Source organism: Solanum verrucosum, unplaced genomic scaffold (assembly GCF_900185275.1).
Source record: "Solanum verrucosum unplaced genomic scaffold, falcon-dt-bn FXZP01000079.1, whole genome shotgun sequence".
Taxonomy (NCBI): domain Eukaryota; kingdom Viridiplantae; phylum Streptophyta; class Magnoliopsida; order Solanales; family Solanaceae; genus Solanum; species Solanum verrucosum.
The window spans coordinates 4,482,134-4,502,413 of NW_026020368.1; the positions used below are offsets into that span (position 1 = coordinate 4,482,134).

Below are 20,280 nucleotides of genomic sequence, written 5' to 3' on the forward strand. Positions count from 1 at the left end.
TCATAGCCTAAGACATCATTTTCATAGTCTTATGGCAAACATCGATCATTGTCGATATGGGAAATTGCATCATGTTTACTTTTATCGTTTATTTGATATATCTACTCTAATCACTTTATTTACTCATATTACAAGCTACAAATTTGCAGAGACTGACATTTTACAGGCAAGATCAATCTTCATCTCGGCTAAGATTGTCGTGCTTACATCTATCGCAACAGAGACTCTATCAAAATTCTTTGCTACTCATATTACCATTTTCATTTAACATTTGGCTACTCATATTACCGCTTCTCATCGGATTCTACACTCTTGAATTGGAAATCGCTCCGTCACGCTCTCCTCGCTACTCTAATCCATTCAAACCAAACAATCACTCTCGTTCGTATGTCGTACCGCTCTTTCAATTCTTAGGAGTTTCGTCTGCTCTTGAGTCTAGAACTACACATGACCTGATTCTCGTATAACCAGAGATATGTAGGAGACTAAATACCAAAGTCTCGGTTCTACCCTTTTCCAACTTTTTATTATTCCAATTGATCCCACTGACCTCTCTCGTCGGTAGGACAAAATTGGCTACTAAGTCAACGTTGGTTGCTCGACAATTCATCATTCATTCCCAAGCAACCAAGGGGTAGCAGTTAACATCCAATTTTGACCGAACTTTAACCCTCTTGGGAATGCTATTCGTTTAAATACGTAATTTTAAAACATATTTCGAGTTTAAAATTTTAATCAATTTTGTCTAAAAAATTATATATTTTAGTAAGCATACTTTATAAAAATTATTGTAAATACTACTAAAATATTTTTAAATTATTAGTAAAACTCGAAATAATTCAAATGTTTTAAAAATTTAAGTAACTTTAATTATAATATTTTGTAGTATTTTAATTGGATAACATTTCTTCAAATTTCCTCAAAATCATTTAAATTCTAGCCGATTTTATTCTAGTTCATTTCAATTCCAGCCATTTCAATTCAAATTCTCATTTCAATTATAGCCTTTGTTGATTTCAATTTTAGCCTATTCTTAGTCCAAATTCAAATTTCAAGTGATTCAATCTCATCAGTCCATTCTAATCATCCATCAGAATTGATCTTGATCGTTGGTTTCAATTAAATCAAGGGTCCAAATTCATCCCTCTTATTTTATACACTAAGACTCCAAACCCTAAAACATTATTGATTCTTCCTCTTCCTTTTGGAAGCAGCCGCAGCCCCTCCTCTCTATGTTCTCCGGCGAGATCTCCACTACTTATTGGTGGCAACCGCCCATCTCTCCCCCTCTTCATTGCTCCCCTCTCTCTACCTTCTTCCCCACCTCTCTTCGTCCACCTCTTCACTCTCTTTTGGCGGACGAAGCAAGCAACAAAAGCTGTTGTCCGACCAGCAGCTCTAAAAGGTGAACACCACTGCCGAGGACAGTCGCCTGAAGCAACAACTGCTCTGGCCAGTGAGCAGCAACAACCAACAGCGCCAGCGGAAAACAGCCAGCAGCCAGCTAGAGCCTGGGCAACACCACCCACTCTCTTTTTCGGCCAGCTACGACTCCGGCAAAGCTAGCTCTGGCGCCCATGTTCTCTCCTCTCTTTTCTTTTCTTTTTTAAGACAAGCAGCAGCCGCGAGGACCACCAGAACCAGCAGCAACAACTGCTCTGGCTAGCAACAACAACAACAAACAACAAACCAGCGAGACCTTCGAGTCTCCATTCCTCTCGTCTCCGGCGAAGTTTGAGTTCGAAGATGGATCTCAACAAATCTGTCCTAGTAAGTTTTAATCTAAAATAATAAATGTCATTTGTTCCTTTATATATATAAAATATATAAGCATTTTATTTTTATATCAATTTATTTCTGCCATTTAGATATCATGCTCATAGGACTTCATTAAATTTTTAGCATGCTAACGGGTATAGGCATTCATGCATATAGGCTTGAACTTCAGTTTCATTTAGAAAGCATGCCTATGTGTTTTTTTAAACTAGTATATCTTTATATAGAAATCCTGCCTATAGGATTAATCACCACTTCAACATTTGCATATTTTGAACCCCCACCTATAGGATTTCATGAATAAGACCATGTTAATTAGATTGATCAAATCATCTTGTTATATTCATATTTCTACTAATTTCCAGCATTTTAAATAACAGAAACAACCCTGATATGATTGGTTTCTGCTCACTGTTAATATTTTCTGAATCTGTAATATATTTTGCCAATTAAAATAATTTAATTCAACTATTTTCAGCATGCTTCAGTCTGTTTTAAAACACCCGATGTTCCCCCCCGATCAGTTTATACTTAATAATTATTTTCTACATTAATCAACCGCTTTGCCATTTAAGATAAAAATAAATCTTTATGTGCATGCTCATCTGCCCCTGTTTAAATATTTCAGCCCTTGTTATTGACCAACCTATGCTAATAATTAAATAAAATCAGCCATTGCTCTAAAATATTTCCTGTATCTTGATCATTGTTATGCCACTCATTTAAAATCAGTTAATACTTTCCTGCATTTAATAACTTTCCTGCTCCTTTGAAATTAATATATAAATTGTTGCATTGCCGGTCTATATATATTTATGTTTGTATACTCACACACTTAAGCATGTGACCTTTTCACTTTACCTGTGTTTGCTAGCATATTAATTAAAATTTAAAGGCCAATATGAGACTTATGTGCTAAATGCTCGTCCAAATTGTTCGACTTGGTGTCTTGGTGAGCCTATTAGGAATTTATTTCAGTCTACACCCGTCCTAATAGTAGTCCAATGCCTCTTGGACCTTAAGCGGGGACGCTAGGCACCTTTTAGAGACGAAAAGCATGTGGTGGTGGGGTAGGGGTAGTTTAGGCCCTACGGAGATGATGACATCGACTCGATCTTAAAGACAAACCTTAGTTTTGTCTGTCCCTACGAGAAGCCGACCGAAATAAAGAAAAGTCGAGTGATGATCCACAAAGTCCTTCAGAGTCTCCCTTTCCTTCTCCCTTTTATATGTTTATAATAATTATATTTATTTGGGATAGTTTAATAGAAAAAAAAATTGATTATCCTATTTGATTGTGTAAGTTCTGTCTTCTCATAAATTATTTCATGTTCAATATATATATTTAATGTTATCGCTTAGTTTTGCATGTTTAATCGATTAAATAAACAAATAAAATGATATTAATTGCTTAATGATAGTGATCACCTAGCAAACATGTTTAATAAACAACCAATAAATGAAGTGACATTAATTGCTACTTGTAACCCCCACATAAATTGCATGAGATACGATCGGGACCCAAATTTGTGGACCTCAAGGGATGCCTAACACCTTCCCCTCGAGGTAATTTGAACCCTTACCCTGATCTCTGGTTCGTTGACCTTAGCTAAAATTAATTAGGTTAGATAAGTGCCCTAACGCGTCTTAATTCTTTAGGTGGCGACTTTTCAATTTCAATCAAAAGTCCAAAAGAGTTATTAGGTCGTGCACCAAAACCTGTTTTAAGAAAAATGGGGCGCAACAGTGCCAACTCAATAATTAAATTGTCACATAAGATTGGTCAATGATCAGAAGGGCTTAAAGTATTGAGTTTAAGGGTTCAGTTGAGAAAGAGTCAAATAGAAGGGTCCAAAATATAAACTCATACAAGTATAAGGGCACATCAAACCATTTCACCTACTTTCAACGCATGAGCTCCACTTTCAACTATGTTTATATTTTTTAACGCAGGGTTCCAATATCATTAACATGTGCTTAGTTTAATGCACAAGACTTCAATTTTAACCCTGACAATCCGCAATGATGAAGTTTATGTGAAGAACGAAGATTATCATGCATGTGAAAAATGTGGATCAAATTTTGTCAAAAAAATTCAATCAAAAGAGAAAATTTGTTAGAGTTTTACCCTGATTTCCTTACCATATTTGTGAACCCCTTGTCGCTTTTGTGATACCTGGGAGGATTTTTGGCCTGCAAATTTCAGGGTTTAAGCCTCAGTTTCGACAAGTGTTTATAAAGCCGATGGAAAATTGATTCGGCTAGTGATTTGACAAAAAGCCGATGAGAAATGGTTCCAGTTAGTAAGATTATGCCGATGCAAAATGATTCCGGCAAGATATTGATTATTGATGCTTATGTGTGGCTTGCTTGTTATTTGAGATTGATGTATTTGTTGTGTGTGATTGAACTACTTGACTTTAAAAATGACTTACTTGATTCATTTGATTGTTGATTGTGACTGTTGTACTATGGATATTGGGCCTTGTGAGCCGTGTATTGTAGAATTACAAGGTTAGGCTGATTTTTGTGTAGGTTATAGTTTAAGGAGGTTCGGTTGGAGTGTAAGGGGTATTCGAATTCTAGCTAGATGACTTATTTACTAGGTTGTTGGTTGGGTACCGTGTTATTGGTACTCACCCCTTGCTTTTTTGTAGGTTCCGAGCCCGGACTCATGTGATCTCTTTCTCCTTCTTCTGATTTCGAGGCTTGTTAAGGATTTGAAGAAGTAGTTGTTTGTCACTTCGGCGAGCCCTCTTTGCCTTTTTCTTTAAGCTTGTTCTATTTGAGAAACAAAGATTGAGACTTATAGTTATTTCTTAATTCCTCTTTTATGTATTTAGTGGCGTGACAACCAGATTTTGAAGGGTTTAATAGAAAAATAAGTTTTTCTCTTTATCTAGTTCTTGTCTTACTGTATTTTCGCATTGATTTTGTTTGAGGCTGACTTGTCTTTGTGGGAATAGACAAGTATCATCATATACTTTTTTAGGTCGTGACAATATCATATCACTAGTCGGAACCATTTCCCATCGGCTTTATATCACATCACTAACTGGAACTATTTTCCATCAGCTTTATATCACATCACTAGCCAGAACCATTTCCCATCGACTTATATCACATCACTTGCCAGAATCATTTTCCTTCGACACAATGTCACTAGACGACGAAATCATTTCTAATCGGCTTTATATCACAACACTAACCAAAACTATTTTCCATCAGTTTTATATCACATTACTATGAAAAATCATTTTCCATTGACTTTATATCATATCACTAGCAGAAATCATTTCTCAGCGACCTTAAATCACATCACCAGTCGGAACCATTTCTCGTCGGTTTTATATCACATCACTTGTCGGAACCATTTTCCATCGACTTTATATCACATGTCTCATCACGATTTACAACAATCAATGCACATAAACAAACTTCACACCATAAAGATAGACAACAGTTCAAGCGATTCAAGTCCACATTAATGTCATTAAAGCATTTCATCAATCAATCAAATAAGGCTCACAACAAGGCAAATCACAAGCATTATGATCAACACATTGTATTTTCAGTATTTCTTTTTTTATTCATTAAGGTTAATCAAGTGGAATAATGAACTCATCACCTCATTATCATCACTCCCCAACACACACAATGAAGGGAAATACACAATTCTACTAGATTTACAAGGTTTAGGAGATCACTTGCCTTAATTTAATCAAATAGTCAATTCAAAACTTGAGTTTTCCTGTTCCGAACAATGTTCAAAGCCACACAATATGATTCAATAAAGCAATCTTAATAAGATTCTAGAAATAATAATATTACACATTGCATAGCATACTCTTTGAAAATTGGGTCATTCAACTCAAAAACCAAATTTCAAAAATGAGGTTTGAATCCGAAAATCTTTATTTGAAGGTGAAAACCATTTTGGAAAAGGACTTAAAATCAGTTCACAATCACCATTTTAATTAAATCTCAAGTTTTTCTGTTAAAATTCATAAATAATTAAAGGTAAATTAAGTTTTAGGGTCACAAAAGCTTACCCAAATAATGATTTAGCACAAGAAATCTCTTCAAAATCTCCTCCAAGGATTTTATCAAGCTAAAAATGAAAATGGGGCTTAAACCCTGAAATTTCAGACCAAAAACCTCTCTCTGATTTCACAAAAGCGACCCAGGTTTGCTTAAGCGAACCCCACAAAAACTGGGGGTCTCGCTTTGTGAATCTAGCTCCGCTTAGGAGATCATCGCTAAAGTGAGTCCTGATTTGCTTAAGCGAACTCCTCCCAAATGGCCAGTCTCGCTTTTGTGGTCTTCGCTAAAGTGAGTCCTGATTTTCTTAATTTTGAAACTTGTACATTTTTTAGACTTGTACTTATTTCTTAATTCTGTATTTATGTAGTGAGTGGCTTGTACACGTGACAATCAGATTTTGGGGCTTTAATAGAAAAATAATTTTTTTCTTTATCAAATTATTTTCTTACTGTTTTTCCACATTGATTTCGTTTGAGGCTGACTTGTCTTTGTGGGAATAGACAAGTGACATTATGTACATTTTTGGGTCGTGACAATATCAACCAAAAATCAACAAAGACCTCACTTACACTTAAAATCATTCCCAAAATCCAATGGAACTCTCAGAAGTCCGATCCGAGCATCCAAACCACAAATGTTGACCAAAGTAAACGTAAATGCCAAAATTTCACAAATTTCCAACTTAGGGCCTCAAATCCTCAAAAAAAATTCGAATCTTAAACCAACAACTCTCATAGACTAATTCCCACATTTTGAGACTAATGAAATCAAAGGAATTTCATTCTGACACTCGAAATTTCAAATTAAAAGACATCAAAAACAACTTTCAACAACTTTCGCCTTTCAAATTTGGAACTTACAAAATTCACAACTTTTTACTCAAAATTCGAGACCAACTTTCAAAACTCGAATGGAAATAACTCGGGATCAATATCAGGAAGGAAAAAACGGTAATTTTATGAAATTTTTCAAAAAAGATCAACCGGATCATTACATTAGACATACTTGAATCTAACAATATATATATACATAAATTTAACTAAGAATCTATGTATTTGATAAGGTGTACATATATTTAAGTTAAAATTATATAACTAGTGGCGGAGCCACATGTAGTTGAGGGGTGTCGACCGACACCCCTTTGTTGGTGGAAAATTATACTGTGTAGTTAGAGTAAAATTATTTTTTAGGAGTTGTGATATATATTGTAGATATTCTAAACTGAAATTCAAAACTGACATTTTCATATCCAATTTGAACGGCCTAAACACCCACCATTGTCATTAACCATTTATTACAAGAAAATAAAATTTGCATTTGAAATTAAATCCTCTAAAAACCAACCATTTATTAAAAGAAAATAAGGTTTGCAATTGACTATCACCTTGCAAATTTATTTGAACATCAAATATATAGTGCTTGAAATTCCTATATCTTCCAATAAGAATCACTTTTTAGGACAAAGCACTTTTTGCGCAAAAGTTGGCAAAGCAAATGCAGCAGTATGAACCTGTGAATCAGTTAAGAAAAAAAATAGTATTATTAGAAAAGACTATATATACACAACTTAAAAGATAAAATCTTAATTCAATAGAAGAAAAAAAAGTACCTCTGAGTTATAGTACTTCAAAGGTGATTCAGATTTTGTAGAGATAATATCTACATCAACTTTGTTTACAGGATTCTTGAAATCAACTAGAGGCCCCTCAGTCGAGCAAATAACAAAACCAATAGCCCCACTGCAAATATTATATATTAGAATTATTGTTTGTATAACAACAATAAACAATATATTCAATGCATTTCTATAAAGTGGGGTTTGCAAGAAAATAACATGTACTCAATTTTACCTTTACTTTTATGTGATAGAGCATTTATTTTCTATAGACCCTCGATTTAAAAGAAAGAAGGAATTTAAAGCACAACTATAAGGAAATAAGATAGCAAAAAAGATACCAAGTAAATTGAGCAATAAATAGTATTCCATCTGTTTCAATTTATATGATTTACTTTCCTTTTTAGTCTGTCCAAAAAAGTTTACACATTTCTATATTAAGTAACAATTTAATTTTAAAAAGCTCATTTTATCCTTAATGAAATGATTTATAGTCACACAAATATCTATCATTTATTTTAGATCACAAATTTCAAAAATCTTCATTTTTTTCTTAAACTTTGTGCTGAGTAAACTAACTCACATAAAATGTCACAGAGGAAGTAATAAATTACTGAATAACAAAAAAATGTGATTTCTAAATATGATTAAAGGAGGGGAAGCTAGCCTCGTGCCTTTCCTACATAAAATGCTACAACTCTTGACTACCCATTAAATTTCTACCCAAATTCTTAACCTTCATATATATCTTTTTATCTAGGCTCATGATTCCGGTAAGCTTTGGCTTACCTCTACCCTTCCTAACTTCTGTTATAGTCAGTCTTTCACACCTCCTTATGGACGCACATCCACGCGTCTCCTCTTCACATGTTTGAACCATTTCAGCCTCATTTCCCTCATCTTGTTCATCACAGAGGTCACTCTTACCTTGTATCGTATAACTTCATTTCCAATCATATCTTTCCTAATATGCCCACACATCTATTTAAGCATCCTTTTCTCCACTACATTCATTTTCTGAATATGGACATGCATAGTTGATCACACAAGTCAATAATAATAAACATAATAATAATAGAGATGGAAAGAAGATTGCCTTAGGAAGGAAGGAACATTAGTCCATCCATAGTTGACAGAGCCTTTGAAGAATATGTTGCAATCTTCAACAAGTTTTTGAATAATATCCAAGAAAACCCATGCACTTTCACCCTGAGTTGAGTAAACTCCTCCTGGCCTTAAGGCTTTTGAAACTGCCTCAAAGAAGGGCTTTTCAAAGAAAAATTTTGATGGTCCTACATCCACACATTTTACATATTTTTTCAATTCGCGTAAAAATTAAAGACCAACACAAAATACGTGTAAAGGATGGCCCTCCATTTCTAATTTAATTATATTCAAAATATTACTAGTTAATTACCAATAGGATCAGAAGAATCTACAATAATTGCATCATATGTTCCTGGAGCAGTGTTCTTCACAAATGCATTTCCTTCAACATTGAAAATGTATCCAAAAGTTAATATATATTGTTCATCCTAAATATTATTAATTAATTCTAATTAAATTATTTGAGTGGCAATATATATTTACCATCTTCAACATAAAGTGTTGCACGTGGATCCTCGTATCCCTTAGCTATGTCAGGAAAATATTTCCTTGAAGCCTATATTTAATTGGAAAATAATAAGCATAAATAAAGTACAGAAATTTCATTAATTTAGGGGCTAATTACATATTATTTTTAAAAAATTCCCAATTACAAAAATCACAGATTTTTCATTGCTCTTGGATACATTCCTTGAGTGTCTGATACATTACTTAATGAGAGGGATGTATCCGAGAGAGATATGATATATTCTAGAGGTGACATCAGAGAGGGGATTTTTTAAATTTTTTATAACCAATAAGAAATTTTAGAGATTATAATATCTTAAACTCTGTATTTATGTATTTTTTCTAAATAATAATTAGAAACAAAATAATGAATCAACAAGAGTATCTACACAAAATTAAAGTACAATCCACAACATTATATTAGACCTTTGTTGTTTATAGTTTTTATAAGTTTTCAGTCGCATATATAATTCACTATTTTTGGCCTTAAAAAGTGTCCAAAATAATAAAATAAGTACTTACATTAACCACCATGTCATCAATTTCGACCAAATCAACTTTTTCAACGGATGGATAACGTAAAACTTCTCTCAAAGTAAATCCCATTCCTCCTCCAACAATCAAAACCTAAAAAATATCAAACAAAAATATAAGATATGTTGAAAATCTATGTATGGACGACAGAAGAATTTATAAAGCTGATCTAGTGCACATTCGAATTTAGTCAGACTTCAATGTAGATATCAGACACCGAGTGATAAATAAAAAAAAAGTTACCTTCTTTGGGTTAGGAATAGAAGCAAGTGGGAGATGGACAATCATTTCAACATAAGAACATACATCTCTCTCTGTGTGTTGAATTATACCATCAAGAACTATCACTTTTCCAAAAGTTAATGACTGCCACAGTAATATTAATTGATTAATAATTAATAATATTTACAATATTAATTAATTACATAATTAAAAGTATGGTAAAGTAATAAGTACCTGAAAGATCATAATATCCTGGTACTTTGACCTCCCCTTGAATAATATCTTTTCTATCTTAATTGACATAATTTCTCCAGGTACTAACAGTTTTTATTCACCAATGCAATAATCAATTACCCACCATTTAGTTAAAATAAATAAATAAATAAATATTTCATCACAAAATTGGAAGAGAATTCTTTGTAGTTTGAACATGTCATTGATATTGTCCTTAACGATATTTCATTTGATATTAATATAAGTGTATCCCTCAGAATTTAACAAGCTATTCTAATTCAATAATAATAATAATATTAATATTAAGAAAGGAATATAATTATAGATAGGTAATCATCCACTCATAATCAAATTTAAGCACATCTCATGGCCAAAGAGTACTGACAATTTAATTCTGACTAGTAAAAGATCAAACAATATATTATATTAATTTATGAGATATATAAATATATTATTACCCTTTGATTATTCTCATTTCTCAACCTATGCTACTAGAAAGTTATGAAGTAGTTACAAACTCATCAAATGAATGATATATATGAAAAATAATTTAACTTTAATATCTTCTAAAATGATTTACAACCATACAATATCTTATAATTACTTTAGACCATAAATTTAAAATGTATTAATACCATGCAGGTCAAGTTAAATTATGTCACATACAATAAAAACAAAATGTGTATTATATTATATTTTGAAAGCTAGGTCAGTTACCTATAGATTTGAGTGGGAAAAAATATATTAAGCTTGAAGGAGTAAATTTAATTTCAGATATGAATATTTTGTGAAAGCATAATCGTGAGGTTTCAAATTCAAAATCTTAATAGAGCAAAAAATAGTAAGTTTCTTTTTATCTATTTAAGCTTTAATGCGTAAAAGTTACCTAATATTAATACATATTAAAAGTAATAATATATATATCTGATAAAATAATCGAGATAGATAGAATGCTGACCAGGAAAGAGATCACTGACATCTGAATACCATCCAGGAATAATTGAAAGGCATTCCATTTCTTTGCCACTGTGATCAACATTCACACAATATTCCTCTTCCATTTTCTTTATTTTTATTTGTTGTTTCTAAAACTAAGATTTTGCACTCTAATAAATACATATGATTATCGTAATATTTTATTAATCTTATTATATAAGAGGGAGTTACAGCGTCAATAACCATACAGCTTTCATCAACCTTCTTGAATATTTTGGAATTATAAATTATTTCTTGCTGAGTTGTATTTATATTGTTTGGACTAGCTAGAGGCGTGTAACACGACCTCTTGTTTCCTCTAAACTTAATTATTGATATATATATGGAAAAAGGTACAGGTACCTCTTAGACTATGACCGAAATTCTAGAGACACACCTTAACTAAACTAAGCTCCTATTACCCTCCTGAATCCATTTTTTTTGTAGTTTTGTACACCTTTTGGGCTTACGTGGCCTCGAAATATCTCCCACGCACCTCAATTTTGTAGAGCCACGGAGTATGTCAGGTAAGCTAAAAGGTGTACACAATTACAAAAAAAATAAGTTCAGGGAGGGTAGTAGGACCTTAGTTTAGTTAAGGTGTGTCTCTGAGATTTCGGTCATAGTCTAACGGGATACTTGTGCCTTATCCCTAGCTATATATATATATATATATATATAGAAAAAGAAACCCACTGGCCTTTTCTTGACTGTTTGATGAAGACTTATTGAAAACGTATCATTTAATTATAAGGTATTTAAACAAATTTTATATAAGGATATGATCTCTAAGTCAGATATTACACTACTTTTCTATTCTACTCACATTTTGAGCAGTGAACAAGATTAGTGTCTTTACAATTCTTCTACATTCATATCTCTATCTAGTGATTTACTTGTGATCTTGTTATGGATTATATAAAGTCTTCAATATTTTCTACTTTTGAAAAATAAAAATTTGTCCGCGCTTCGCGCGATATAATAATAATTTTGAATGAACTTTTTATAAATTAAATAAAAATAAAGAGATAAATTTTATTTTGATTATAGTTAAGACTTGTTTTTCCTCCTAAATAATTATTTATGTTTTTTTTTTAAATTTTAATATTTATCTGTTATAGTTACCGATAGTTACCTATCGTTAATATACTGGACATTGTTTTTTCCCTTTTTCTTCATAGTTTTTTGATACAAGTAAATGGAAGAAAAGATTAAAAAAAAATGCTGACCATAAAAGGTTTCATCAGATTTTTTATTCTTTAGCTGATTTTTTCTTATTAATAATGGATATTAGATTTTTTAAAAACAATTAAATGAAAAAAATAGTGAAAGATGTCAATAGAAGATAAGAAAAAAAGTTATGAACAGTTGTTATAGAAAAGTATCATATCGTCTTGTATATGCTTAATTTTATATGTATATACAATATAGATAATAAAAAAAATATAAGAAAATAAAAATAATTGATGAAACATCTATTAATAATAGTGAGTTATCTATTATGTAGACTAAATATAAAATTGAATACTTTCACTTTCATGGATAATGCATTTTTTTCTTTCTTTTTTTCCAAACAAAAGGTATTATATATATTTATAAGCGCAAGATAAAAAAATATATATAAAAAAAAGGGACGAATTATCCAAATTCTAACTATCATTAATATACAAAGAAGTTACTAATTTACTTGCATCTTTATTGAGAAAAATTAAAAAGTTACCATTACTTAGTGAATAGTTTGACTCTTTCAATGATATCTTTATTAAGAAAAATTAAAAAATTACAGTTACTTAGTCAATAGTTTGACTCTTGCACTACTCATAACAATTATTTCAAATGCATTATACATATATAAAGCATAATGCATGTTATTAATTTTATGAACAAATACAAATGACTTAATTTTTAATAGTAGACTTCTTATTTCCTTTTAATTTCTCGTCAAGAAATTAATTTTTGCCTATATTTTTGAGTCATAAACTTCAAAATAATTTTCAATGTTGCACAATATCAATCATTAATCATATTCTTGAACAAAGTTAATCTAAGAAACTATATATCATAAAAGAAATTGAAATAAAATAGGAGGAGAATTTATTTTATGAATTTAAAATTGAGTGCGTAGAATCACCTTAGAAGAAATCTGTTGTATGTGTCAAGCTTCTCAATATAGATGACAGAGCATGAATCATTAAAATTTAGAAAATATTGAGAAAAAAATAGCAATGGAGCAAAAATATAAAATTTCAACCAATAAGATGAGAAATCTTATTAGCCTATGAAGAAATTTTACAAAGAATAGAACACATATAGTAAGTGTAATTAAGATAAATATTCATCAATACATGATCTCATTAGATAGATTGCTACTACTCAAAAAATAAATTAAAATACATTGAAATTATGTTGAAACATTTCCTAAGAACAACTAAAACTAAAATGGTTAAATTCATGTATGCATAATTTGGTAGTGAAAGGTATATATATATATATATATATATATATATATATAGAGAGAGAGAGAGAGAGAGAGAGAGAGATTAATTTTTGTCACTTAATCTCCCATCTTTTAATACACTATTAATCCACATTAATAAATTAATTAAAAAATATAAAATTAAAGGTGGATGAATCATATAAAATGTCTAATTAAGAAGATAATTATAGTGGGAGGCGAAAAGTTGATTAAATTGAATGATTATTTTTTTAATTATAAAAAATAAAATAAACAAATTTAGCTCTTATCTTTTAACATGTCATTACTCCACATCAATAAAATTTAATTAAGAATTATAAAATTTAAGGTGTAAGAATACATGAATATATATTATAAACTCTAATAAAGAAGACAATTATAGTGGGAGGTACATATAACTCAAAAAAAAATATTCTATTAAAATGATTTTAAGATGTTACAAATTTGCACCTTAAATAATTGAAAGTTATGAATATGAAAAACTTGAAAGTTATGATTTTATTTATTAAGGAACTATGAGTTAAGGAGATGCTTTTACAAAATAAAATAATTAAAGAAATTAAAAAAAAAAAAAAGTCAAAAAAGAGATAAAAGATAAATAAAAATGGAGATCATAAAGAGATGCCACATCACCTTGTTTATGTTTCTCTTTTATATATGATATGATTGTTCTTGAATACTAAATATATACCTAAATTTAGTAGCATGTGATAGAAAAACTCAATAAATAATTTGAAATGCATAGAGTAATTATGTCATGTGGTTCTTTTATTATTACTATTATAGTAATTAATAAAGAAGAAAGAAAAAGGAAACCAAAATCATGAAATGTGCAATACTCTAATGCAAGATATTAATTACTACTTAATATGATTTTTTATAACCACGAACTCAAAATAAACATCAATGAATAACAATAGTTTTCGTACGTACAATGTTACACTTTTTGGTAGATAACTATTCCCTATACTTTATTATTACATTATACATTTTATTTTAAGTAAATTGCATAGACATAAACTTCTTTATTATTTCACCATACACAACAAATCTTGGTACAATAAATATGCCATAAAATCAAGATTCAATCAAATCCCTCGCAAAAGACGGCAATATAAAAGCTGATTTATGAATCTGAAAATAGCAAAAAAAAACAAGGGGTCAATTGACAAATTAACAAAATAAAAGACACAAAAGTAAAAAGAATAAAACATTAAGGGGTGAGATGTGTAATTACATCAGAGTTGTAGAACTTCAAAGGTCCCTTGGATTTGACATGTTTGTCAATAGAGTTCACAGGATTCTTGAAATTAACTTCTGGTCCCTCCGTAGAGCAAAGCATATAACCAATTACACCGCTGAAAATCAAATCGATAAACTATATATTATACGAAAATTTATCAAAACAGTAAATATTTAGCGGTTTTAAATAGTGACAGAACAATACTTACTGGTAAAATATTTAACCACTTCATAGCGTTATAATAAGAGCAACTTTCACATATAGCAAACATAAAAATCATATTTGTATGTTATATATATAACTATAGTTTGCATAATTGCGCTCCATAGCAAATTTTATGTTTGCTATGGAGCTTTTGATTTGTATAATTCTCTACAAACATCCAATTTTATACAAATTGTTCAGTTTTGGATAAATTCATGTATACATTATAATTTGTATAATAAGATATGTATTTGTATAATTATAAGTGTATAGGACGAAAATATATGTATTTGTATTTGTATATACACTTTTCTCTCGTTTTATACAAACACAAACGCATTTTATACCAAAATGTACAAAATGACTAATTGTATACCGAATCCGATGGCAAAAAAAGGGGGATGTTTGCTGCGAATTACAATTAAAATAAACTATGGCTATAACATTTAATTTGAATTAATAGTTTGTTACTTCATACAATATAATTTTCCCGTATAATAATGATTTAGAAGATTAATAATTGTGGGTCCGATCGAAGTTGTTTTACCCTTTTCTATATATATAGGACAATAAATACTACTAATAATTAATTATATACTTCAATAGATTTTATATCTAGTAAAAAAAATAATGAAGAATTTTCCAATTCCAATGACTACAATATTTCTGACTTTTGTTGTTTTTCCAATCATATTATATGTCCCTCTATTTTCATTTGTTTGATTTACTTTTATTCTTAGTTTATTTATATAAGAATATCATGTTTTTAATTTCTAATCTCTTACGTAACATATTTAACATTTTATAATAATAATAAAAGACATACATATATTTAGTTTAATATCATAAATAAGATTCAGGAAATATCATATCAAAAATGATCTTTAGCAACAATTAATTAACGGCAATAACTTAATTATTATTAAATATGTTTTTTAAAAGCCTGACAATTACATTTTATCACTCTTTTATGAATGTCGCTAAATTAAGCCTATAGCAACAATAGATCTAATGACGATTAACTAATGTTGATGATAAGACTTTAACATTCTTTATTAATGTGAATATTTATTACCGTCAAAAGCTATTTTTATATACGTAAAAAGATAATCATTTAATTTTGTATTCAGTCAAACACAGAAATCGAACGAAAGAGAGAAAGACACGTACGTAGGGTAAGTAGGAACTGTAGTCCATGCATAATTAACAGAACCCTTAAAGACTTGTCGACAATTTGCAATAATTTTCTTAATTAGATGCATGTGAAGCCAAATACTTTCTGCTTGTGTACACACTACTCCTCCTGGCCTTAGAGCTTTTGCCACTGCCTCAAAAAATGGACTTTCAAACAAATCTTTTGCTGGACCTGTAAATCGTAAGTTTTATATACTGACAGTATATATGAATTTTTAAGTCGAGCTAAAATAATTTATGGTAAATTTGATATGATAACATAAAAAATAGAATAATTATTTGCTATTCAATCATAGACAACAACAATATATATTCAATGTAATTCTGAAAGTGATGTGTGAGGAGGGAGGTGTGTATGTTATCTTATTATATTTTATGAAGATTAGGGAGGTTGTTTCCGATAGACCGCCTCCGTTCAAGTAAAACATATCAAAAATCAAACATGTAAAACAAATGCAATAGTGAAGAAATCATGTCGAAAACAATCACTATATACGTGTGTACTAAAAACCACTATTTTTCAATTGAAGTTCCCCGTTAAAAAAATGTTCAGTGACTATTTTCCACAGATCTTTTGATTGAATTGTTGAGAAAAGAAAAATAATAATGTTTTTATACGACGAAAAAATTAGGAAGCTTTCCATTACTTGAGTGAGAATCTATTTCCTATCATGCATTTTCTCATTGAGTTGATATGGTGAATAATAAGTGAAAAAATCATATTTTATAGCATAAAATTTTCATTGATTTGCGGTGGGAAATACTTTTGTTTCTAGTAGTGAATGAAGAAGAGAACATTAACAACAATAAATAATACGATGACTGAAGCAAATTAAATAACAAATACATACTAAAAATCGGAGAATGATGATCAGAGAGTCATGATAGCAATACTGATACGAAAACTAAACAATGTAAATCAATTATTACTAAACGATAACTTTATTAATTAACCTTATAATTTATTTTTCTGTAAATAAATTACCAATAGGATCAGAAGAGTCAACAATAATGGCATCATAGTATCCAGGTTGAGCAGCTTTCACGAATGCAGCTCCTAACAAGATGAAGATAAAATCAAATTAATTAACATAGATGAAGAAATTAAAATAAATGAAGATTTTTAATTAATTAATTACCATCGCCAATAATAAGAGTGACTCTAGGATCATCAAATCCTGCTGCTAGGTATGGGAAAAACTTTCTAGATACCTATCGAAAAAGAGAAAAAAAATATATAAATCAAGAAAGTTATAATATTTTTTTGTAAAATGATTATAAAAATTTACACTATGATATATCGATCATGTATAATTAATTTAAATGAAACTTACATCTACGACCACGTCATCGATCTCAACTATGTCTATTTTTTCGATAGTTGGGTAACGAGAAACCTCAAACAACGTGAAACCAATCCCTCCACCGATGATTAACACCTAAAATACAAGTATTGGCGACTGCTTTTATAATTGTAATCCATGACCTATTATAATAAGTCACAAAAAGACAATTTTATCGTTGCGAACTATATAATTAACCTTTTTGGGAGATGGAATGGAACCAAGTGGGAGATGAACAATCATCTCAGTGTAGGGAAATCCACCATTCTCTGTGTGTTGAATTGCCCCATCCAGTGTTAACACCTTCCCATACGTTGTTGACTGCACGATGTTTATATCAAATCGATACAACTTATTATAGTCGAGTGATTTGATAGAATGTTCTATACATGCATGCATTAACTAATCATGGTTAAGTAATAGTTATGTATAATCATTATTCATTATACACATGATATACATATATTTATTTGATGTAAATATATTTACCTCAAAGAGCATGACATCTTGATAATCAGACTTTCCTTGGAATAGTAATTTTTCAATTTTAAGTGAAAATGCTTCACCTGCATATAATTTGATTACACTAATGGTTAAAGACGACTAAAGTTATCAAATTAAAACAAATAAATTGAAATCGATAAAATAACAAAGAAGAGTAATATTTGAGCAAATATTATTATATCAATAAGGTGAGAGTACTATATATTATGCTGATAGTACAAGAATTTTAATGCTATATATCACTTAAATGGCAGATCAGTACGTATACACTATGTGCACGGATAGAATATAATAGATAAGTATTTTTTAAAATGAACTGACCTAACTATCTATAATATATAAACACGGTCAAATTAAATAACTTAGAAAATGGAGTAAATAATCAACTATAATATTAGGTTAAAATTACATTGATATTATAAAAAAATTAAACATATATATAACTTAAACCCTAAATGACATTACAAGTAATAAAACCGTACAATTAATTAATAACACAAAAATAAAACAGGTTACTTGCTATAACATATACAAAATTTACATATAATATATAATGTAATAAAAATAAGATAGTCAATGTGTAGGAATGGAGCTAACAGTCCATATAAGTTTGACAAAAGTAGATTTAATGTATAAATAATTTATTAAAAATGAAAATTTAGAATTCATAAACTCAAAATGTTATATAATTTTAAGACGACTAACCTGGCCAGAGTGCACTGAATTCAGAAAACCAACCCGGTTTGATAGAGTTAGTGAACTCTACAAGCTTATTTTCATTATTATGGGTATGGGAGTTGCCATTGCAAATGCTACCATTTTTGTGAATAATTTTGGTGTTGGTGGTGGTGCCATTGTTGTGATTGTTCATCATGACCTCCATTATTCAAATTAAAATAAGAGAAAAAACTATTATATTTGATGAAATTATTTTTTGTAATACTCAAAAGGCTTCTTCACTTTTTGCCTGTTTATTACCTTAACATTGCATGCATATTTATAGTGAAGGTTTTTAGCTTTATTATGAACTTACTATTTATTGGTGGAGCCACTCGATCACAACGTCAATATTGTTGTGCCCTTGCCATTTTGGAATTACCCGCTGACTTTTTTGTTTCATTCTACATGACATTGTTACTATTTGAAAGGTTAAAATAATATTTTTTATTATAAGTTTTTTTAAAATATTTTGAATTGTTAATTATTATAATTTGTAATATTTTTTTTAATATAGTTTTTAAATATGTAAATTTAATTTCAATTTTTTTTTTGTGAAGATTCTATGTCAGAATCCTCACAGAAAAATTAGAAAGTTTGACCATTGTACTTTGCAGGGGCGGACCACCCTTGACCGAGGGGTGTCAAGCGACACCCCTTTGCCGGAAAATTACATTGTATATAGATCAAATTTTGGTTTAAAATATATATATAAGTATTGACACCTCTTGACACAAGTGGAAGGGTTTAGTCTAGTGGTTAAGGGGTTGTAAAAGTTCCTAAAGGTTGTGTTTTCAAGCCCTATGGCTTCATAATTTTTTATTATTATTTTCTTACTACAACCATTGACACCCCTTCATGAGAATCTTGTGTCCACTACTGATACTTTGGATAATGCCATTTAAAGTGTGTCAAATTGCATCACTAACAAAGTGAGTGTATATTTTTGTTAGCGATGCAATTTGTGGAGGAACCAATATTTTCACTAGAAAAATTTAAAATGTAAAAAAAAGAAAAAAAGTGTATAGTTATATACTCAATTCATTTTAAAATAAGTTTCACTTTAGCAAGAAAAAAGTTGTCCAAGAATTAAAGACTAAAATTAGTATGATTTTCCAACTATACATTTATATTAAATACTTATTTCTTTTTAATAATGCTCAATTCTAAAAATCATTTAATAAATAAGCATAACTTAGTAAATTATATTTTTTTTAATGAGCTAAATTAACATTTATTTTGATACGGTAAGAGATTTTTTGGTGAAGATATGTCAATTAACATATGACTCGACGCCTTATAAGTGCAATGATTGTTGATAATATATTAATTAAATAAAAACTTATTATGGACAGTTCGTGAGGTTTATTATTATATATAATATAATAATATCGTTATTTTACCCTTTTGGATTAGTAAATAATGGACCTACAAATCAACGTGAGATCGCACGTAGATACTCCAAGTAGCTAATAATATTAATTTATTATTATAGGCACCTGTTTGTTTTCCAAGTTAATTATTTGATACTATATTACAGGGAAAAAGAACAAATATATCTCTGAACTATCATAAATGGTATCTA

The 20,280-nt window shown here is 29.7% G+C and overlaps 3 protein-coding genes across 4 annotated transcripts in view; 1 reads left to right on the plus strand and 2 right to left on the minus strand.

Annotated features, from left to right (window-relative positions):
- Positions 1-20,280, plus strand: part of LOC125838141 (signal recognition particle 14 kDa protein) — a 325,612-nt gene that overhangs the window by 95,464 nt on the left and 209,868 nt on the right. The gene's annotated exons all lie outside the window — the stretch shown is intronic.
- On the minus strand, positions 7,239-11,100 carry LOC125838128 (spermidine synthase 2-like). Of its 2 annotated transcripts, none has more exons than XM_049517185.1 (9): positions 10,998-11,100; positions 10,040-10,122; positions 9,827-9,949; positions 9,572-9,676; positions 9,026-9,098; positions 8,853-8,924; positions 8,532-8,727; positions 7,430-7,559; positions 7,239-7,330 (listed from the first exon to the last, which is right to left on the minus strand). In XM_049517185.1, the coding sequence occupies exons 1-9, from the start codon at positions 11,098-11,100 to the stop codon at positions 7,268-7,270; spliced, it is 948 nt and encodes a 315-aa protein (XP_049373142.1). In that variant the 3' UTR covers positions 7,239-7,267. The 2 variants fall into 2 exon arrangements, with proteins under 2 accessions (XP_049373142.1, XP_049373143.1); XM_049517186.1 differs by having other exon boundaries at positions 11,017-11,071.
- Positions 14,382-18,947, minus strand: LOC125838126 (putrescine N-methyltransferase 3-like). Its single transcript, XM_049517184.1, has 9 exons — positions 18,684-18,947; positions 17,964-18,040; positions 17,673-17,795; positions 17,466-17,570; positions 17,271-17,343; positions 17,117-17,188; positions 16,108-16,303; positions 14,728-14,848; positions 14,382-14,624 (listed from the first exon to the last, which is right to left on the minus strand). The coding sequence occupies exons 1-9, from the start codon at positions 18,859-18,861 to the stop codon at positions 14,568-14,570; spliced, it is 1,002 nt and encodes a 333-aa protein (XP_049373141.1). The 5' UTR covers positions 18,862-18,947; the 3' UTR covers positions 14,382-14,567.